General features: G+C 39.9%; 1 protein-coding gene across 3 annotated transcripts in view; it reads left to right on the top strand.

Annotated features, from left to right (window-relative positions):
* Nucleotides 1-6,502: 6,502 nt before the first annotated feature.
* LOC109556662 (alpha-1,3-mannosyl-glycoprotein 4-beta-N-acetylglucosaminyltransferase C-like) overlaps nt 6,503-16,138 on the top strand; it is a 34,804-nt gene continuing 25,168 nt past the window's right edge. Inside the window, exons 1-4 of one of the 3 annotated variants that reach the window (XR_011564661.1) lie at nt 6,503-6,754; nt 13,061-13,234; nt 14,806-14,962; nt 15,310-15,424. Coding sequence is in view for 2 of the 3 variants with exons in the window: in XM_019958115.2 (XP_019813674.2) it covers nt 13,127-13,234; nt 14,806-14,962 (265 nt within the window). In the remaining variant the exon portion in view is untranslated. The remainder of the gene's footprint in view (nt 6,755-13,060; nt 13,235-14,805; nt 14,963-15,309; nt 15,425-16,138) is intronic. The other 2 variants (XM_070782150.1, XM_019958115.2) reach the window with 2 other exon arrangements.

Genomic DNA, 16,138 nt, shown 5'->3' with positions numbered 1-16,138 from the left:
GTGCTAACCAACTGGGGTTGATGCCTTCCTTAGAGCCACGGGAAACCTGGAAGGCAAAAATCTTGTCTGCACCAAACCAATTCTGATGAGTACTGCTTATGCAACTGTTGTGCCTTAAGGACAATCAGCAATTCTTCTGCTTCAACAGCTCTTAGCATTGCATTTCATATCATCTGGCTCCTAGTCTTTTATCAGATACATGATTGACAAAAATGTTTTCTTCCATTCCATAGGTCCTCTTTTTCACTTTCTTCTGTGTCCTTTGAAGCACAAAGATTTTAAATTCTGAAGTCCAATTAATTTTCTCCTTTCATTGCTTTTGCTTTAGTGTCATAGCTAAATATTATTGCCTGATCCAATGTCATAAACATTTACATCTATGTTTTTTCCCAAGAGTTTTTCAGTTTAACCCCTTAAATTTATTTTAAAAAATCTATTTTGAGTCAATTTTTGTATATGAAATGAGATGGGGGTTCTAACTTTATTCTTTCACTTGTGGATATTCAGGTGTTCCAAGATCAGTAGTTGAAAAGTCTATTCTTTCCCATTTTATTGTCTTCAAAATTTCTAAACTGTCTTCCATTCCATTTATCTACTTGTCCTCATGCTAGTACCACACTGTCTTGATTACTAGAGCTTTGTAGTAAGTTTTGAGATCAGAAAGTTTGAGTCCTCTAACTTTGTTTTATTTCCTACTTTTCCCCCTGGATAGTTTTTGCAATTCTGGGTCCCTTCCATTCAGTTGAGTTCAGTTGCTCAGTTGTGTCCAAGTCTTTGCGACCTCATGAATCGCAGCACGCCAGGCCTCCCTGTCCATCACCAACTCCCGGAGTGCACCCAGACTCACATCCATCGAGTCAGTGATGCCATCCAGCCATTTCATCCTCTGTCGTTCCCTTCTCCTCCTGCCCCCAATCTCTCCCAGCATCAGAGTCTTTTCCAATGAGTCAACTCTTCGCATGAGGTGGCCAAAGTACTGGAGTTTCAGCTTTAGCATCATTCCTTCCAAAGAAATCCCAGAGCTGATCTCCTTCAGAATGGACTGGTTGGATCTCCTTGCAGTCCAAGGGACTCTCAAGAGTCTTCTCCAACACCATAGTTCAAAAGCATCAATTCTTCGGCACTCAGCCTTCTTCACAGTCCAAATCTCACATCCATACATGACCACTGGAAAAATCATAGCCTTGACTAGACAGACCTTTGTTGGCAAAATAATGTCTGTGCTTTTTAATATGCTATCTGGGTCCCTTACATTTCCATATAAATTTAAAAATACAAATAGTGGTATATATATGTGTGTATATATATATATATATGTATATGTATGTATGCATGTATGCTCAGTTGCTTAGGTTGTGTCTGATTCTTTGTGACTCTACAGACTGTAGCCCACTAGGCTCCTCTGTTCTTGGGATTCTCCAGGTAAAAATACTAGAGGAGGTTGCCATGCCCTCCTCCAGGGTATCTTCCTGACCCAGGGATTGAACCTGCATCTCCTGAATCTCCAGCATTGCAGGCAGATTCTTTATTGCTGAGATACATGGGAAGCCCATGTATAAGTATATACAGATATTATGTGTGTGTGTGTGTGTGTGTGTGTGTGTGTGTGTATTGGTCTCTGCCTCTGACTCCTGACACAGAGCTTATAAAACACTTTTAATTTCCTTAATGATAGGAATGTTTTTGTTTCAATGAGGTGACTCTTGATGGGCTTCTGGGTGGAGGTTAGTCACCAGAAAGACCAAGTCATGATTGGAAACTCGAGACTTGCAGTTCTATAACCTCCCTATCCTCTAGGGAGGAGGTGGCTAGAGGTTGAGTCAATTGTCAGTCATGCCTAAGCAGTTAAGCCTTCATACACATCCCTGACTGGGGGGTTTGGGGAAGTCGCTGGCTGGCTAGCGCCTCCACGTGGTGGGAGGACGGCGCACCCGACTCCACAGAGATGAGAGCTCTGCCCCCAGGGCCCTCATCCTGTGTTCCTTTTATCTGGTGACTCCTCTGTGTCCTCTATTACACAGTAAACTGGTAAATACAATGAATTTCTTCCTTGAGTTCTATGAGTCATTCTAGTGAAGAATGGAATGGCTCATAGAACCATTATATGGCTCATAGAATGGAATGATGAGGGAGTTGTGGCAGAGGACAATTTATAGCCAGTTGGTCAGAAGTACCAGAGGTGCATACTTGTGGCTGGCACCTGAACTGGGAAGCAGTCTTGTGGGACTGAATTCTTAAACTGTGGAATCTGACACTAATTCCTCAGTAGACAGTGTCAGAATTGAGTTTAATTGCTTGGTGTGGAAAAACCCACACATCTGGTGGTAGAAGTGAAGTGTGAGCAAACTAGAAGAAGAAACAGAATTGTTTTGTTTTAGAATTTGATAGTGGATGACATTATATTTGCATTAAAAGCAAAGGAGAAAAGGAAAGATATAAACATCTGAATGCAGAGTTCCAAAGAATAGCAAGAAGAGATAAGAAAGCCTTCTTCAGCGATCAATGCAAAGAAATAGAGGAAAACAACAGAATGGGAAAGACTAGGGATCTCATCAAGAAAATCAGAGATACCAAAGGAACATTTCATGCAAAGATGGGCTCGATAAAGGACAGAAATGGTATGGACCTAACAGAAGCAGAAGATATTAAGAAGAGATGGCAAGAATACACAGAAGAACTGTACAAAAAAGATCTTCACAACCCAGATAATCATGATGGTGTGATCACTGACCTAGAGCCAGACATCCTGGAATGTGAAGTCAAGTGGGCCTTAGAATGCATCACTACGAACAAAGCTAGTGGAGGTGATGGAATTCCAGTTGAGCTATTCCAAATCTTGAAAGATGATGCTGTTAAAGTGCTGCACTCAATATGCCAGCAAATTTGGAAAACTCAGCAGTGGCCACAGGACTGGAAAAGGTCAGTTTTCATTCCAATCCCAAAGAAAGGCAATGCCAAAGAATGCTCAAACTACTGCACAATTGCACTCATCTCACCTGCTAGTAAAGTAATGCTCAAAATTCTCCAAGCCAGGCTTCAGCAATATGTGAACCATGAACTTTCTGATGTTCAAGCTGGTTTTAGAAAACGCAGAGGAACCAGAGATCAAATTGCTGACATTCGCTGGATCATGGAAAAAGCAAGAGAGTTCCAGAAAAACATCTATTTCTGCTTTATTGACTATGCCAAAGCCTTTGATTGTGTGGATCACAATAAACTGTGGAAAATTCTGAAAGAGATGGGAATACCAGACCACCTGACCTGCCTTTTGAGAAATCTGTATGCAGGTCAGGAAGCAACAGTTAGAACTGGACATGGAACAACAGACTGGTTCCAAATAGGAAAAGGAATTCGTCAAGGCTGTATATTGTCACCCTGCTTATTTAACTTATATGCAGAGTACATCATGAGAAACGCTGGACTGGAAGAAACACAAGCTGGAATCAAGATTTCCGGGAGAAATATCAATAACCTCAGATAGGCAGATGACACCATCCTTATGGCAGAAAGTGAAGAGGAACTCAAAAGCCTCTTGATGAGAATGAAAGTGGAGAGTGAAAAGTTGGCTTAAAGCTCAACATTCAGAAAATAGAGATCATGGCATCCGGTCCCATCACTTCATGGGAAATAGATGGGGAAACAGTGGAAACAGTGTCAGACTTTATTTTTCTGGGCTCCAAAATCACTGCAGATGGTGACTGCAGCCATGAAATTAAAAGACGCTTACTCCTTGGAAGGAAAGTTATGACCAATCTAGATAGCATATTCAAAAGCAGAGTCATTACTTTGCCAACAAAGGTCCGTCTAGTCAAGGCTATGGTTTTTCCTGTGGTCATGTATGGATGTGAGAGTTGGACTGTGAAGAAGGCTGAGTGCTGAAGAAGTGATGCTTTTGAACTGTGGTGTTGGAGAAGACTCTTGAGAGTCCCTTGAACTGCAAGGAGATGCAACCAGTCCATTCTGAAGGAGATCAGCTCTGGGATTTCTTTGGAAGGAATGATGCTAAAGCTGAAACTCCAGTACTTGGCCACCTCATGTGAAGAGTTGACTCATTGGAAAAGACTCTGATGCTGGGAGGTTTGGGGGCGGGAGGAGAAGGGAACGACAGAGGATGAGATGGCTGGATGGCATCACTGGCTCGATGGATGTGAGTCTGGGTGCACTCCAGGAGTTGGTGATGGACAGGGAGGCCTGGCGTGCTGCGATTCATGGGGTCGCAAAGAGTCGGACACGACTGAGCGACTTATCTGATCTGATCTGATCTGACATTCTATTTAGGGCTTCCCTGCTGGCTCAGTGGTAAATAATTCACCTGCCAATGCAGGAGATGCAGATTGGATCCCCAGGTGAGGAAGATCCCATGTGAATGGAAATAGCAACTCACTCCAGTATTCTTGCCTGGAAAATTCCATGGGCAAAGGAGCCTGCAGACTATTGTCCATGGGGTTGCAAAAACAGTCAGACACAACTTAGCAACTAAACAACAGCAACAAAATTATAACTGTATATCAATTTGAAAAGGGTTGTCATCTCAACAATTCAAAAACTTGTAATTTTCTTTTTGGCTCATCAGTACTTAACATTAATGAACAACCACAAGCAAATTTAGTCTTTCCAAGACATACTCTTCTGTCATTACCAGTCTAAGCATCTAACAACCTATTGGGATATAGATGTTCAAAACAATCCCATTGGTTTGAGGCGAGAACTAGCATTGCAGAGTTTTCCTGGAAGATGATTTACGCAATGAAGTGGCCAAAAAATCACTGCTTATGTCCAATACCTGACATTCCTTTTCTATTCTATACCCCAGAAACATTTCTTTGAAACACAGAAAATCCATAAATGGTGACAGCCTGTCACATATGTCATCAGCCATTTTATCTCTTTGAAGTTGTGATGGTGCCATAACCCCACTAAGTTAAGCCCAGAAAACTTCCAGCCACTGAGGAAATATATTTCTTTAAAAAAGATGACATGGGTGATTTTTTTTTCTCTTCTGCATCTTGTCCATCAAATTCTCTGTAACCCTTGGAACTCCTCATCATAATTTCCTCTAAATATCCAAATACATCAACAACTCTGCATCAGACACAGAACAAACAGTGCATTTCTATTCTCTGAGGAAAACAGTGGTACCTGTCAGTCTCCTACCCTAGCCTTGGCCCAGGCCCAGCCTCACTCTACCAAGGAGAGAACCAATCGTCATCGAGGACATGTTGAAGAGAAGGCCTCAACCTGTACCACCCATGAGATTGTTTCAAGCCCAAGTGGTGGCCATGCTCCACCCTGTCTTCACCTTTTCCAGGCCTAGGATATTCCCTCCTCCTGTTGAGTCTTCACACCCAGAGCTCTTTCTGATCATTTTTGCTGCTGCTGCTGCTGCTTAGTTGCTTCAGTTGTGTCCAACTCTGTGCGACCCTATGGGCTGCACTCTGCCAAGCTCCTCTGTCCATGGGGTTCTCTAGACAACAGTACTGGGATGGGTTGCCATTCCCTCCTCCAGGGGATCTTCCAGACGCAGGGACTGAACCTGGGGTCTCCTACAGTGCAGGCAGATTCTTTACTGCTGAACCACCAGGGAAGCCCCTTTCTGTCCTTTACTCATAACATTATTCTTTTAGAATGGTTTTTGGTTACAAGGTGAAGAAACAGAAATGTATAAAGGGGAGAATATGGATCAAGAAAATGAGGAAGTGGAAGGGGAAAAACAGTCAATGAAAAGGAAGGGGAAGATAGAATCTTAGTATCTTGAGTAAAAGGCTTTATCAAAGAAACATCATCACCAGATAAAGCTGGTTCTTATTACAGATCTGGTTCTTTTGGAAAGATTTTCTTAAAAAGTGGACACTGTCAATCTGGGCTTATAAATGTATTCTATTGCCATCATTTTTCCTTAGATAGTGACTAGTGTTTATTTTATCCAGAGCAATCTGAGAATGATGGGAGGTGAGGGTTAGAAACACAGATTTAGGGCATTAATAAGGATAAAAAAAGATGACAAGATAAAGAGGAGGGAGATTTTTAGGGAAAAAATAAGATGTCTAGGATAAGTGGGAATTAGAAGTTACCCAAGGAAAGTGAAAATTGTAAATTTGCATAGATAGATTTACCTCTTCTCTAAACTCTGAGAGATTGCCATGTTTAATAAATTCTGTTGCCCAAATGACTTTCTTGGGGAATTTAGTGGGTTGACTTTTGTTGCCATAAAGCTAAATTCCAATCCACTCTTTTCATTTTGATTCAAGATGTTCACCAGATGTTAACCAAAGGTTATCTCTGACCATTAAGATTGAGTAATCTTTATTCTTTTTTTTTTTCTTGGTAATCAATTCAATGTTTTACATTGAACATGTATCATACTTAACTGGGGAAAATGCCAATAAAACTTTTATTTGGAGAAAAAGGTGGCCCACATAGAGACCACAGTTCTGAATCTAAGTCAGAATCTGGAGAAGCTGATGTCAGAACTTTCTCACAGTTTCCCTGGGGACCCTTACCAAGGAGCTGGTGCTTGACATGGTAAACAGGGCTCATTCAGGTAGAACAATGGTTGTCAGGGGGGGTGTCACCTGAGAGCCTGGCCAACTTTGTCTTACCTCATAGCATGCATACTCTTGCCCATCACAACCCCCTAAACATTATATTTTCTTCTTCTTGACTTTAGGGAAAGTCCTGAACACTTAAGAGGTATGGAACTGAGTGCCTGTGCACCCAGAAAAAAGTCTCAGATGGAACTACAGCTCCAGTTAAGGTGAGGATGTTCATGTGTTGTGGCTGAAACAAATATGTGTATGTAAATTTCATAGTGTCTCCCCTGAAGCCTTCAGGGAATGGAAGCCTCAGAATGGAAGCCTTAGAAAGGGTGATTATCTCTTAGATCTCTGACTTGATCCCATTCATAGCTTATCTCAGATCCTTAATAAATGCCTATGTTAGTCAGGGTTCTCCAGAAAAGCAAAACTAATAGGATAAATATAGAGAGATAGATAATGTAAAAGTAGATTTATTAAGAGGGATTGGCTGACGTCCTACAATTTGTTAGAGGCTTAGAGGCTAAGACTCACAATTTCCGGTCTTCAACTAGAAGGCCAGGAAAGCTGGTGATGTGGTTCTAGCAAAACACGAAGGCCCAAGAACAAGGGGAATCTAAATCCAAAGGAATGAGAGTCAAAAGTGCCATGTCTAAGAAAATGTATCTCCCAGCTTAAGCAGAGAGCAGATCAACATAAACATTATGGGAGCTCCAGAAGAAAGAGGAGAGAAAGAGGCAGAGAGAATATCTGAAGAATAATGGCTTAAATCTTCCCAAATTTGATGAATTTAAGCATCCAAGAGGCTCAACAAACTCCTAAAAGACCCACACTGATATATATTATAATCAAACTTTCAAAAGTCAGAAAGAAAGAGAATCTTGAAAGCAGCAAGAGGGAAGTGAATTATTAGACACAAGTGATCCTCAATAAGATTAGCAACAGATCTCTCATCAAAAGTTTTGGAGGTAGCAAGACAGTGTGCTAATATATTCAAAGTACTAACCCCGCCCCCCCCATCATCCAATAATCCATTATCCAACAAAACTGTCCTTCATAAGTGAAGGAGAAATTAAGACACTACAAGATAAAAGCTGAAGGAGTTTTTGCCACTAGACCGTCCCTGCAAACAATGCTCAAGGGAGTCCTCCAAAGTGCAATGAAAGGACACTAGACAGTAACTTAAAGACATGTGGAGAAATAAGGATTTTCAGTAAAGGTAAATATATGGGCAATTATAAAAGCTAATAATATTTTAACAATGATTTGTAACTGCAGTTTTTTTTTTAAACATGGTTTAACAGACATATTTAAAGAAAAATTGTTAGTGTAAAAGGCTAGCATTATTTTAAACTTTGGTTTGTGACTGCAAACATTATATTCTACACAATTTAAGAGATTAATGCACTTAAAGGCATTATTAGTGTATGTTTTTGGGTACACAATATATTAGGTGTAATTTTATGATATCACCAACTGAAAGGGGTGGGAGTGGTGTTGTAAAGAAGCAGAGTTTTGTACGTTATTACAGTTCAGCCTGTACAAATTCAACTTAATGTTTTAACTTTAGAATGTTAAATGGTAGCTACAAAGAAAATAGCTAGACACAAAGGTGGACACAAGAGGAAATGATAAGATAACTGAAATGTGTCACTATTAAAAAAATCAACGAAATGAAAAAGTGGCCACAAATCAGGAGATGAGGGACAAAAAAACTATAAGGTATTTAAAAAACACATAATAAGAAAGGCAACAGTATCTCCTAATGAGTAACTACTTTAAATGTAAATAGATTGGACCCTCTGATTAAAAGACAGATATTGGTAGGATGGATAATAAATATGCTCCAACTATGTGCTGTCTCGTAGTTGGAGACTCATTTTAGATACAAAGATAAAAAAAGGTTGTGAGTAAAAGGATGGAAAAAGATATTCCATGCAAATAGAAAACCAAAGAGAATAAGGGTAGCTATACTAATATCTAATATACTAATATTGGGCTTCCCTAGTGGCTCAGTTGGTAAAGAATCTGCCTGCAAAGTGGGAGACCTGGGTGCGATCTCCAGGTTGGGAAAATCCCCTGGTGAAGGGAAGGGCTACCCCTCCAGTATGCTGGCCTAGAGACTGTATAGTCCGTGGGGTCGCAAAGAGTCAGACATGACTAAGTGACTTTCACACTAATATCGTACACTTTCACACTAATATAAGACAAAATAGACTTCATTTTTTCTTTTTAAAAAATTTTAATTAGAGGACAATTGCTTTACAATATTGTGTTAGTTTCTGCTATACATCAACATGGACAGTCAGTGTTGTGAGCTGAGAGCTCCATCAGTCTTAAAAAGTCTTCCCCCCAAGAGTCACCAGAAAGGAACACAGACCTGCCAGTACCTTGAGGGGAACACCCCAAAAAAAAAAAAAAAATCAACATGAATCAGCCATAGGTATACATACATCTCCTCTCTCTTGAACCTCCCCTTCACCTCATTCCCTGACTCTAAGTTGTCACAGAGCACCAGGTCTGAGTTCCCTACATCACACAGCAAATTCACATTGACTACCTATACATATGTTTCAATGTTTTTCAATGTTACTCTTTTAATTCATCCTCTCTCTCATTCTCCCACTGTGTCCACAAATATGTTCTCACTTCTGTCTCTCCATTGCTGCTCTACAAGTATGTTCATCAGTACTATCTATCTACATTTCACATATATGTGCAAATACATGACATTTGTTTTTCTCTTTCTTACTTCAGTCTTTATAATAGGCTGTAGGTTCATCGACCTCATTAGAACTGACTCAAATATGTTGTATATATGTTCTATAACTTCTTTATCCATTCATCAGTCAATGGACATCTAGGTTGCTTCCATGTCCCAGCTATTGTAAATAGTGCTACAATGAACATTCTAGTACGTGTGTCTTTTTAAATTATAGATTTCTCAAGGTACATGTTTGGTGGTGGGATTGTTGGGTCATTTGGTAGTTTTATTCCTAGTTTTTAAAGTAATCTCCATACTGTTCTCCATAGTGGCTGTATCAATTTACATTCCCATCAACAGTGCAAGAGGATTCACTTTCTACACACACTCTCCAGCATTTATTGTTTGTAGATTTTTTTCATGATGGCCATTTTTTTTTTTCATGATGGGTATGAGGTGACACCTAAATGTACTTTAGATTTGCCTTTCTCTAATAATGAGTGAAGTCAAGCATCTTTTCATGTGTTTATTAGCCATCTGTATGTCTTCTTTGGAGAAATGTCTCTTTAGGTTTTCTGTCCACTTTTTGATTGGGTTGTTTGTTTTTCTGGTATTGAGATGCTTATATATTTTGGAGATTTAATTCCTTGCCAGTTGTTTCCGTTGTTATTATTTTCTACCACTTTGAGGATTGTCTTTTCACATTGCTTATAATTTCCTTAATTGTGCAAAAGTATTTAAGTTTAATTAGTCCTACTTGTTTATTTTTGTTTTTATTGCCATTATTCTAGGAAGTGGGTCACAGAGGATCTGTGCTAAGAGATGTACTTCCCTTGCTTTTTCCTCTCAGTTCACTTCAGTTACTCACTAGTGTCTGACTCTTTGTGACCCCATGGACTGCAGCATGCCAGGCCTCCCTGTCCATCACCAACTCCCAGAGTTTACTCAAACTCATGTCCATTGAGTCAGTGATGCCATCCAACTATCTCATCCTCTGTTGTCCCTTTCTCCTCCCGCCTTCAATCTTTCCCAGCATCAGGGTATTTTCCAATGAGTCAGTTCTTTGCATCAGGTGGCCAAAGTATTGGAATTTCAGCTTCAACATCAGTCCTTCCAATGAATATTCAGGACTGATTTCCTTTAGGATGAACTAGTTGCATCTCCCTGCAGTCCAAGGGACTCTCAAGAGTTTTCTCCAACACCACAGTTCAAAAGCACCAATTCTTTGGCTCTCAGCTTTCTTTATAGTCCAGCTCTCACATCCATACATGACTACTGGAAAAACCATAGCCTTGACTAGACAGACCTTTATTGGCAAAGTAACATCTCTGCTTTTTAATACGCTGTCTAGGTTGGTTATGACTTTCCTTCCAAGGAGTAAGCATCTTTTAATTTCATGGCTGCAGTCACCATCTGCAATGATTTGGAGCCCAAAACAATAAAGTCTCTCACTGTTTCCACTGTTTCTCCATCTATTTGCCATGAAGTGATGGGACCGGATGCCATGATATTCGTTTTCTGAATGTTGAGCTTTAAACCAACTTTTTCACTCTCCTTTTTCACTTTCATCAAGAGGCTGTTTGATTCTTCTTCGCTTTCTGCCATAAGGGTGGTGTCATCTGCATATCTGAGGTTATTGATATTTCTCCCAGAAATCTTGATTCCAGCTTGTGCCTCATCCAGCCCAGCATTTCTCATGATGTACTCTGCATATAAGTTAAATAAGCAGGGTGATAATATACAGCCTTGATGTACTCCTTTTCCTATTTGGAACCAGTCTGTTGTTCCATGTCCAGTTCTAACTGTTGCTTCCTGACCTGCATACACATTTCTCAAGAGGCAGATCAGGTGGTCTGGTATTCCCATCTCTTTCAGAATTTTTCACAGTTTATCGTGATCCACACAGTCAAAGGCTTTGGCATAGTCAGTAAAGCAGAAATAGATGCTTTTCTGGAACTCTCTTGCTTTTTCCATGATCCAGCGAATGTTGGCAATTTGATCTCTGGTTCCTCTGCCTTTTCTAAAACCAGCTTTGAACATCAGGAAGTTCACGGTTCACATATTGCTGAAGCCTGGCTTGGATAATTTTGAGCATTACTTTACTAGCATGTGAGATAAGTGCAATTGTGCGGTAGTTTGAGCATTCTTTGGCATTGCCTTTCTTTGGCATTGGAATGAAAACTGACCTTTTCCAGTCGTGTCTCCACTGCTGAGTTTTCCCAATTTGCTGGCATATTGAGTGCAGCACTTTCACAGCATCATCTTTCAGGATTTGAAATAGCTCAACTGGTATTCCATTCCCTCCACTAGCTTTGTTCGTAGTGATGGTTTCTAAGGCCCACTTGACTTCACATTCCAGGATGTCTGGCTCTAGGTGAGTGATCACACCATCATGATTATCTGGGTCGTGAAGATCTTTTTTTGTACAGTGCTTCTGTGTATTCTTGCCGCCTCTTCTTAATATCTTCTGCTTCTGTTAGGTCCATACCATTTCTGTCCTTTATTGAGCCCATCTTTGCATGAAATGTTATTACCAAATTCAGACTTAAATTGAAGAAAGTAGGGAAAACCACTAGACCATTCAGGTATGACCTTAATCAAATCCCTTATGATTATACAGTGGAAGTGAGAAATAGATTTAAGGGCCTAGATCTGATAGATAGAGTGCCTGATGAACTATGGAATGAGGTTTGTGACATTGTACAGGAGACAGGGATCAGGACCATCCCCATGGAAAAGAAATGCAAAAAAGCAAAATGGCTGTCTGGGAGGCCTTACAAATAGCTGTGAAAAGAAGAGAAGCAAAAAGCAAAGGAGAAAAGGAAAGATATAAGCATCTGAATGCAGAGTTCCAAAGAATACCAAGAAGAGATAAGAAAGCCTTCCTCAGCTATCAGTGCAAAGAAATAGAGGAAAACAACAGAATGGGAAAGACTAGAGATCACTTCAAGAAAATTAGATATACCAAGGGAACATTTCATGCAAAGATGGGCTCGATAAAGGACAGAAATTGTATGGACCTAACAGAAACTAAACTTACTCTTACCATATGATCCAGCAATTGTGCTCCTTAGTGTTTGCCCAAAAGAGTTGAAAATTCATGTCCACACAAAAGCCTGCATACCGATCTTTATAGCAGCCATAGTCATAATTGCTGAAACTTGGAAGCAACCAAGACGTCCTTCAACAGGTGAAAGGATAGACTGTGGTAATCCAGATAATGGAATATTATTCAGTGCTAAAAAGAAATAAGCTATGAAGTAATGAAAAGGAATGGAGGTACCTTAAACACATATTACCAATTGAAAGAAGTCAATATGAAAAGACTACACACCATGTAATCCCAACTTTCTGGAAAAGGAAAAACTATGGAGACAGTTAAAACTTAAGTGGGGATTGGGTAGTAGGTAAAAGAATGAATAGGTAGATTACAGAGGATTTCTAGGGCAGTGAAAATACTCTGAATGATATTAAAATGGTAGATACATGTCATTTATACATTTGTCTAAACCCATAGAATGTACAACACCGAGAATGAACCTTAGTGTAAACTGTGGACTTTGAGGAATAATGACATGTCAATGTGGATTAATCAATTGTAACAAATGTATCACTCTGGGGAGTGGTGTTGATGATGCATATGTAAGGGCAAGGGGGTAAATGGAAAATCTCTGTTTTTTCAATTTTGCTGTAGACTTAAAACTGCCCTAAAAATTATCTTTAAAAAAGAATGTTAATTACACAAGTAAGCTGTATTTTCTTGATTAATTAGCAAAATATCATTATCAAATGAAAAATTTTCTCAATACTGTGTAAATTGCAGATTATAAGTATACATCCAAGGATCACAGATTGAGAGCCAGCTATACAAGCTCCCCATGTTGGTACCATGAAAGATGTCCTATGGATACTCATTGTTATTGCAATAGTGATGGTGTTCCCAATATTTCTTTTCATTAAAGAAAACCCCTTTGATACTGCAAGTTTCCTGTCTTTGGTAAGTACCAGAAAGTATGGATGGGGTAAAGTTGAAATCTCTGGACTAGAAAAAAAGCGGGACATTAAGTGTCTATTTGTGTGAAATTATCACTAAATAGTAGACATTTGAAGAAAGTGAAAGTGAAGTCACTCACTTTCTGAGTGTCTGACTCTTTGCAACCCCATGGACTGTAGTAGGCCAGGCTCCTCTGTTCATGGGATTTTCCAGGCAAGAATACTGGAGTGGGTTGTCATTTCCTTCTCCAGGGGATCTTCCTGACCCAGGGATCGAACCTGGGTCTCCATTACCGGCAGACTCTTTACCGTCTGAGCCACCAGGGAATCCCAGACACTCAAAAAAGAAAGATAACAAATCTTAAGGACTCAATATATCATTTTTCTTTGATGGAAACAGTAAGGGATGTGGCACTCTGAAAAGAGAGAATTCAGGGCTGGGAAGAAATAACACTGTTTAATGTTTACTTAAAGCTGTCCTCCCCTCCTTTGTTTAACAGCAATTGATAAGGTAGAAAATATTTTCCTTGTTTAAAAAAAATTAGAAAATTTCCGTTGGTTTCAAAGTTATACATTTCCCCCCAGTTTTATACAATAGGATCTCAAACCTCAGGGAAGTTGTCATTTCCCCAAGCCAAAAAAATTCTAGGGAGTTGGGCTTCCCTGGTGGCTTAGACGGTAAAGAATCTGCCCGCCATGCAGGAGATGCAGGTTTGATCCCTGCGTGGGGAAGAGCCCCTGGAGAAGGGACAGGCTACCCACTCCAGTATTCTTGCCTAGAGAATTCCATGGACAGAGAAGCCTGGCTGGCTACAGTCCATGGAGTCGCAAAGAGTCGGACATGACTAACTGATTAACACTTTCACTTTCAAGAAAACTTCACCAGAAAACAGTAACAGCAAAGAAGCAAAGGGAGAGTGGTGAATGAATTTGGAAGGGTGAAGTGCCACCAATGGGAAGGAGTTTAGATTGGGGCATTGGGGTAGTATTACCTTGTCTCCCATCATTCTAAAGGAGACAAGGTTGTCTCCTGTATCTCTTGGGGTTCCCAGGTGGTGCAGTGGTAAAGAATCCACCTGCTAATGGAGGAGATGCAGGAGACATGCGTTCAATCCCCGGGCCAGTAATATCCCCTGGAGAAGGAAATGGAAACCCACTCCAGTACTCTTGCTGGAAAAATCTCACGGACAGAGAGGAGTTGGACATGACTAAGCAACTGAGCACTCCTGTATCTCTCACACCTAACATATTTTGCCCTTCATGGGATTAAGTGACCCATGTCAGACTGTAGTCATAAAGGTGATTGTGGGTGAAAAATATCATAGACTGACATTATCTCATTCCCTACATAAAATGGAAGATAACTAAAGTAATACCCTCTCCCTTTGCTCCAGGACCCATAACCTATACAAGAACCTCTGGTGTAAAACTTTTTCAGAAGATAAGTAAGAAACTGAAATGAGCCCTGAGCAAGCTGCCCTCTGTCCTGGAGACAGATTATTATGTTGTACAAAGGGGAATCCAGGCATTTTCACAAGGCATGAACATTATAGGTGAGACTTACCCTTTTCTCAGCAGGAAAAGGAGATGGTAGCTTGGCAGAGAGCCCGGATGCAGATCAGCCCTAGTAGAACAAACCACCTGGAAACCTTCAAAAATATTCAGAAAAACTCAGAACCACTAAAAAATGTGAACTCCTGTATCTTGATTGGAGCTCCTCCTCTGAAAAAAAGTGAGTGTGCTCAAGAGGCTATGTGATGCAGGGGCAGGTTAGGTAAGGGTATATAGAGAAGGCAGGTGTAAAGCAAAAGGGACCTATGACAGCATTTGACACAGATCACTCTCTTTCAACATTCTTTAATTGCTTCCAAGGATCCTAGATTCTTATGATTCTCCTCTAAATTTCTTGATAGTTCCTCACTCTCATGCTGATTTATCTTCTGTCTCCAGCATCTAAATGTTAATATACCCCAGAGCTCAGTCCTTATCTAGACTTACTTTTTAAAAGTTGAAATATAGTTGATTTACAATACTGTATTAGTTTCATGTGTATAGCATTGTGATTTGATTTTTTTACAGGTTATATTCCATTATGGGTTACAATACCCAACACCTTATAAGCTTAGTTTCTTGGGTAACTCATCCAGTCTCACAGTTTTAAGTATCATCTATAGCAGCAGCCTATAATTTTGAGGTAAGTATAACTGTTGTCCTCACTGGCCTCTGCTGCAGTAGTATCCCTTTCTCTCTTGTCCCTGATAACCATGCTGGCATCTGTTACTGAAGTCTATGGCTAGCTAGGGAACATGAGAGATTTCAAATCAGGACTTTTAATACTCTTCATAAGGAAAACACTTTTTTCCCCTTTACATTTAAGTGCATTTTTGAGTTGAATGCATTTTGAAATATTGGTATTGAACTCATAATGTGTTTTATCTCTTAAAAATGTTTTAGCTCTGTTCACTAGAGCCTAGAAATGACTTACTACAATGAGCACTCATTATATAAATCCAATTTTTCACTAGAAAGAACTTCCTCTAAAAGGAGTTCCTTGGAAAAAGGGTGACTCAGGTCACAGGCAGGAATTATTCCATATAGAAAGGAAGCTTTTGAATACAACTAAAGTTGTATCAAAAGGGCTCAGGACCCAATTTTAAGAGGCTGATTATCTCTGATAATTAATTGTCCTACAAATGATAGGACAATTTGAACATCAATAAAGATAAAATTTCAATGGTATGAAAACCATGAGTACATAGATACATAGAAAACAACAACCACCACCAAAAAGCACAAGTTTTGTCGCCATGGAGAATGTGAGGGAACCAGCTCCTAGCATTATTTTGAAAGCTAGTAAATAAAGGGAAAGAATCAAATATTTATCTCACTTTCCTTATGTGAACTATAC

The sequence above is a fragment of the Bos indicus genome, chromosome 3, assembly GCF_029378745.1.
Source record: "Bos indicus isolate NIAB-ARS_2022 breed Sahiwal x Tharparkar chromosome 3, NIAB-ARS_B.indTharparkar_mat_pri_1.0, whole genome shotgun sequence".
Taxonomy (NCBI): Eukaryota; Metazoa; Chordata; class Mammalia; order Artiodactyla; family Bovidae; genus Bos; species Bos indicus.
The sequence above is the reverse complement of the archived record's forward strand: the minus strand, read 5'-3'. Positions and strand labels throughout refer to the sequence as shown.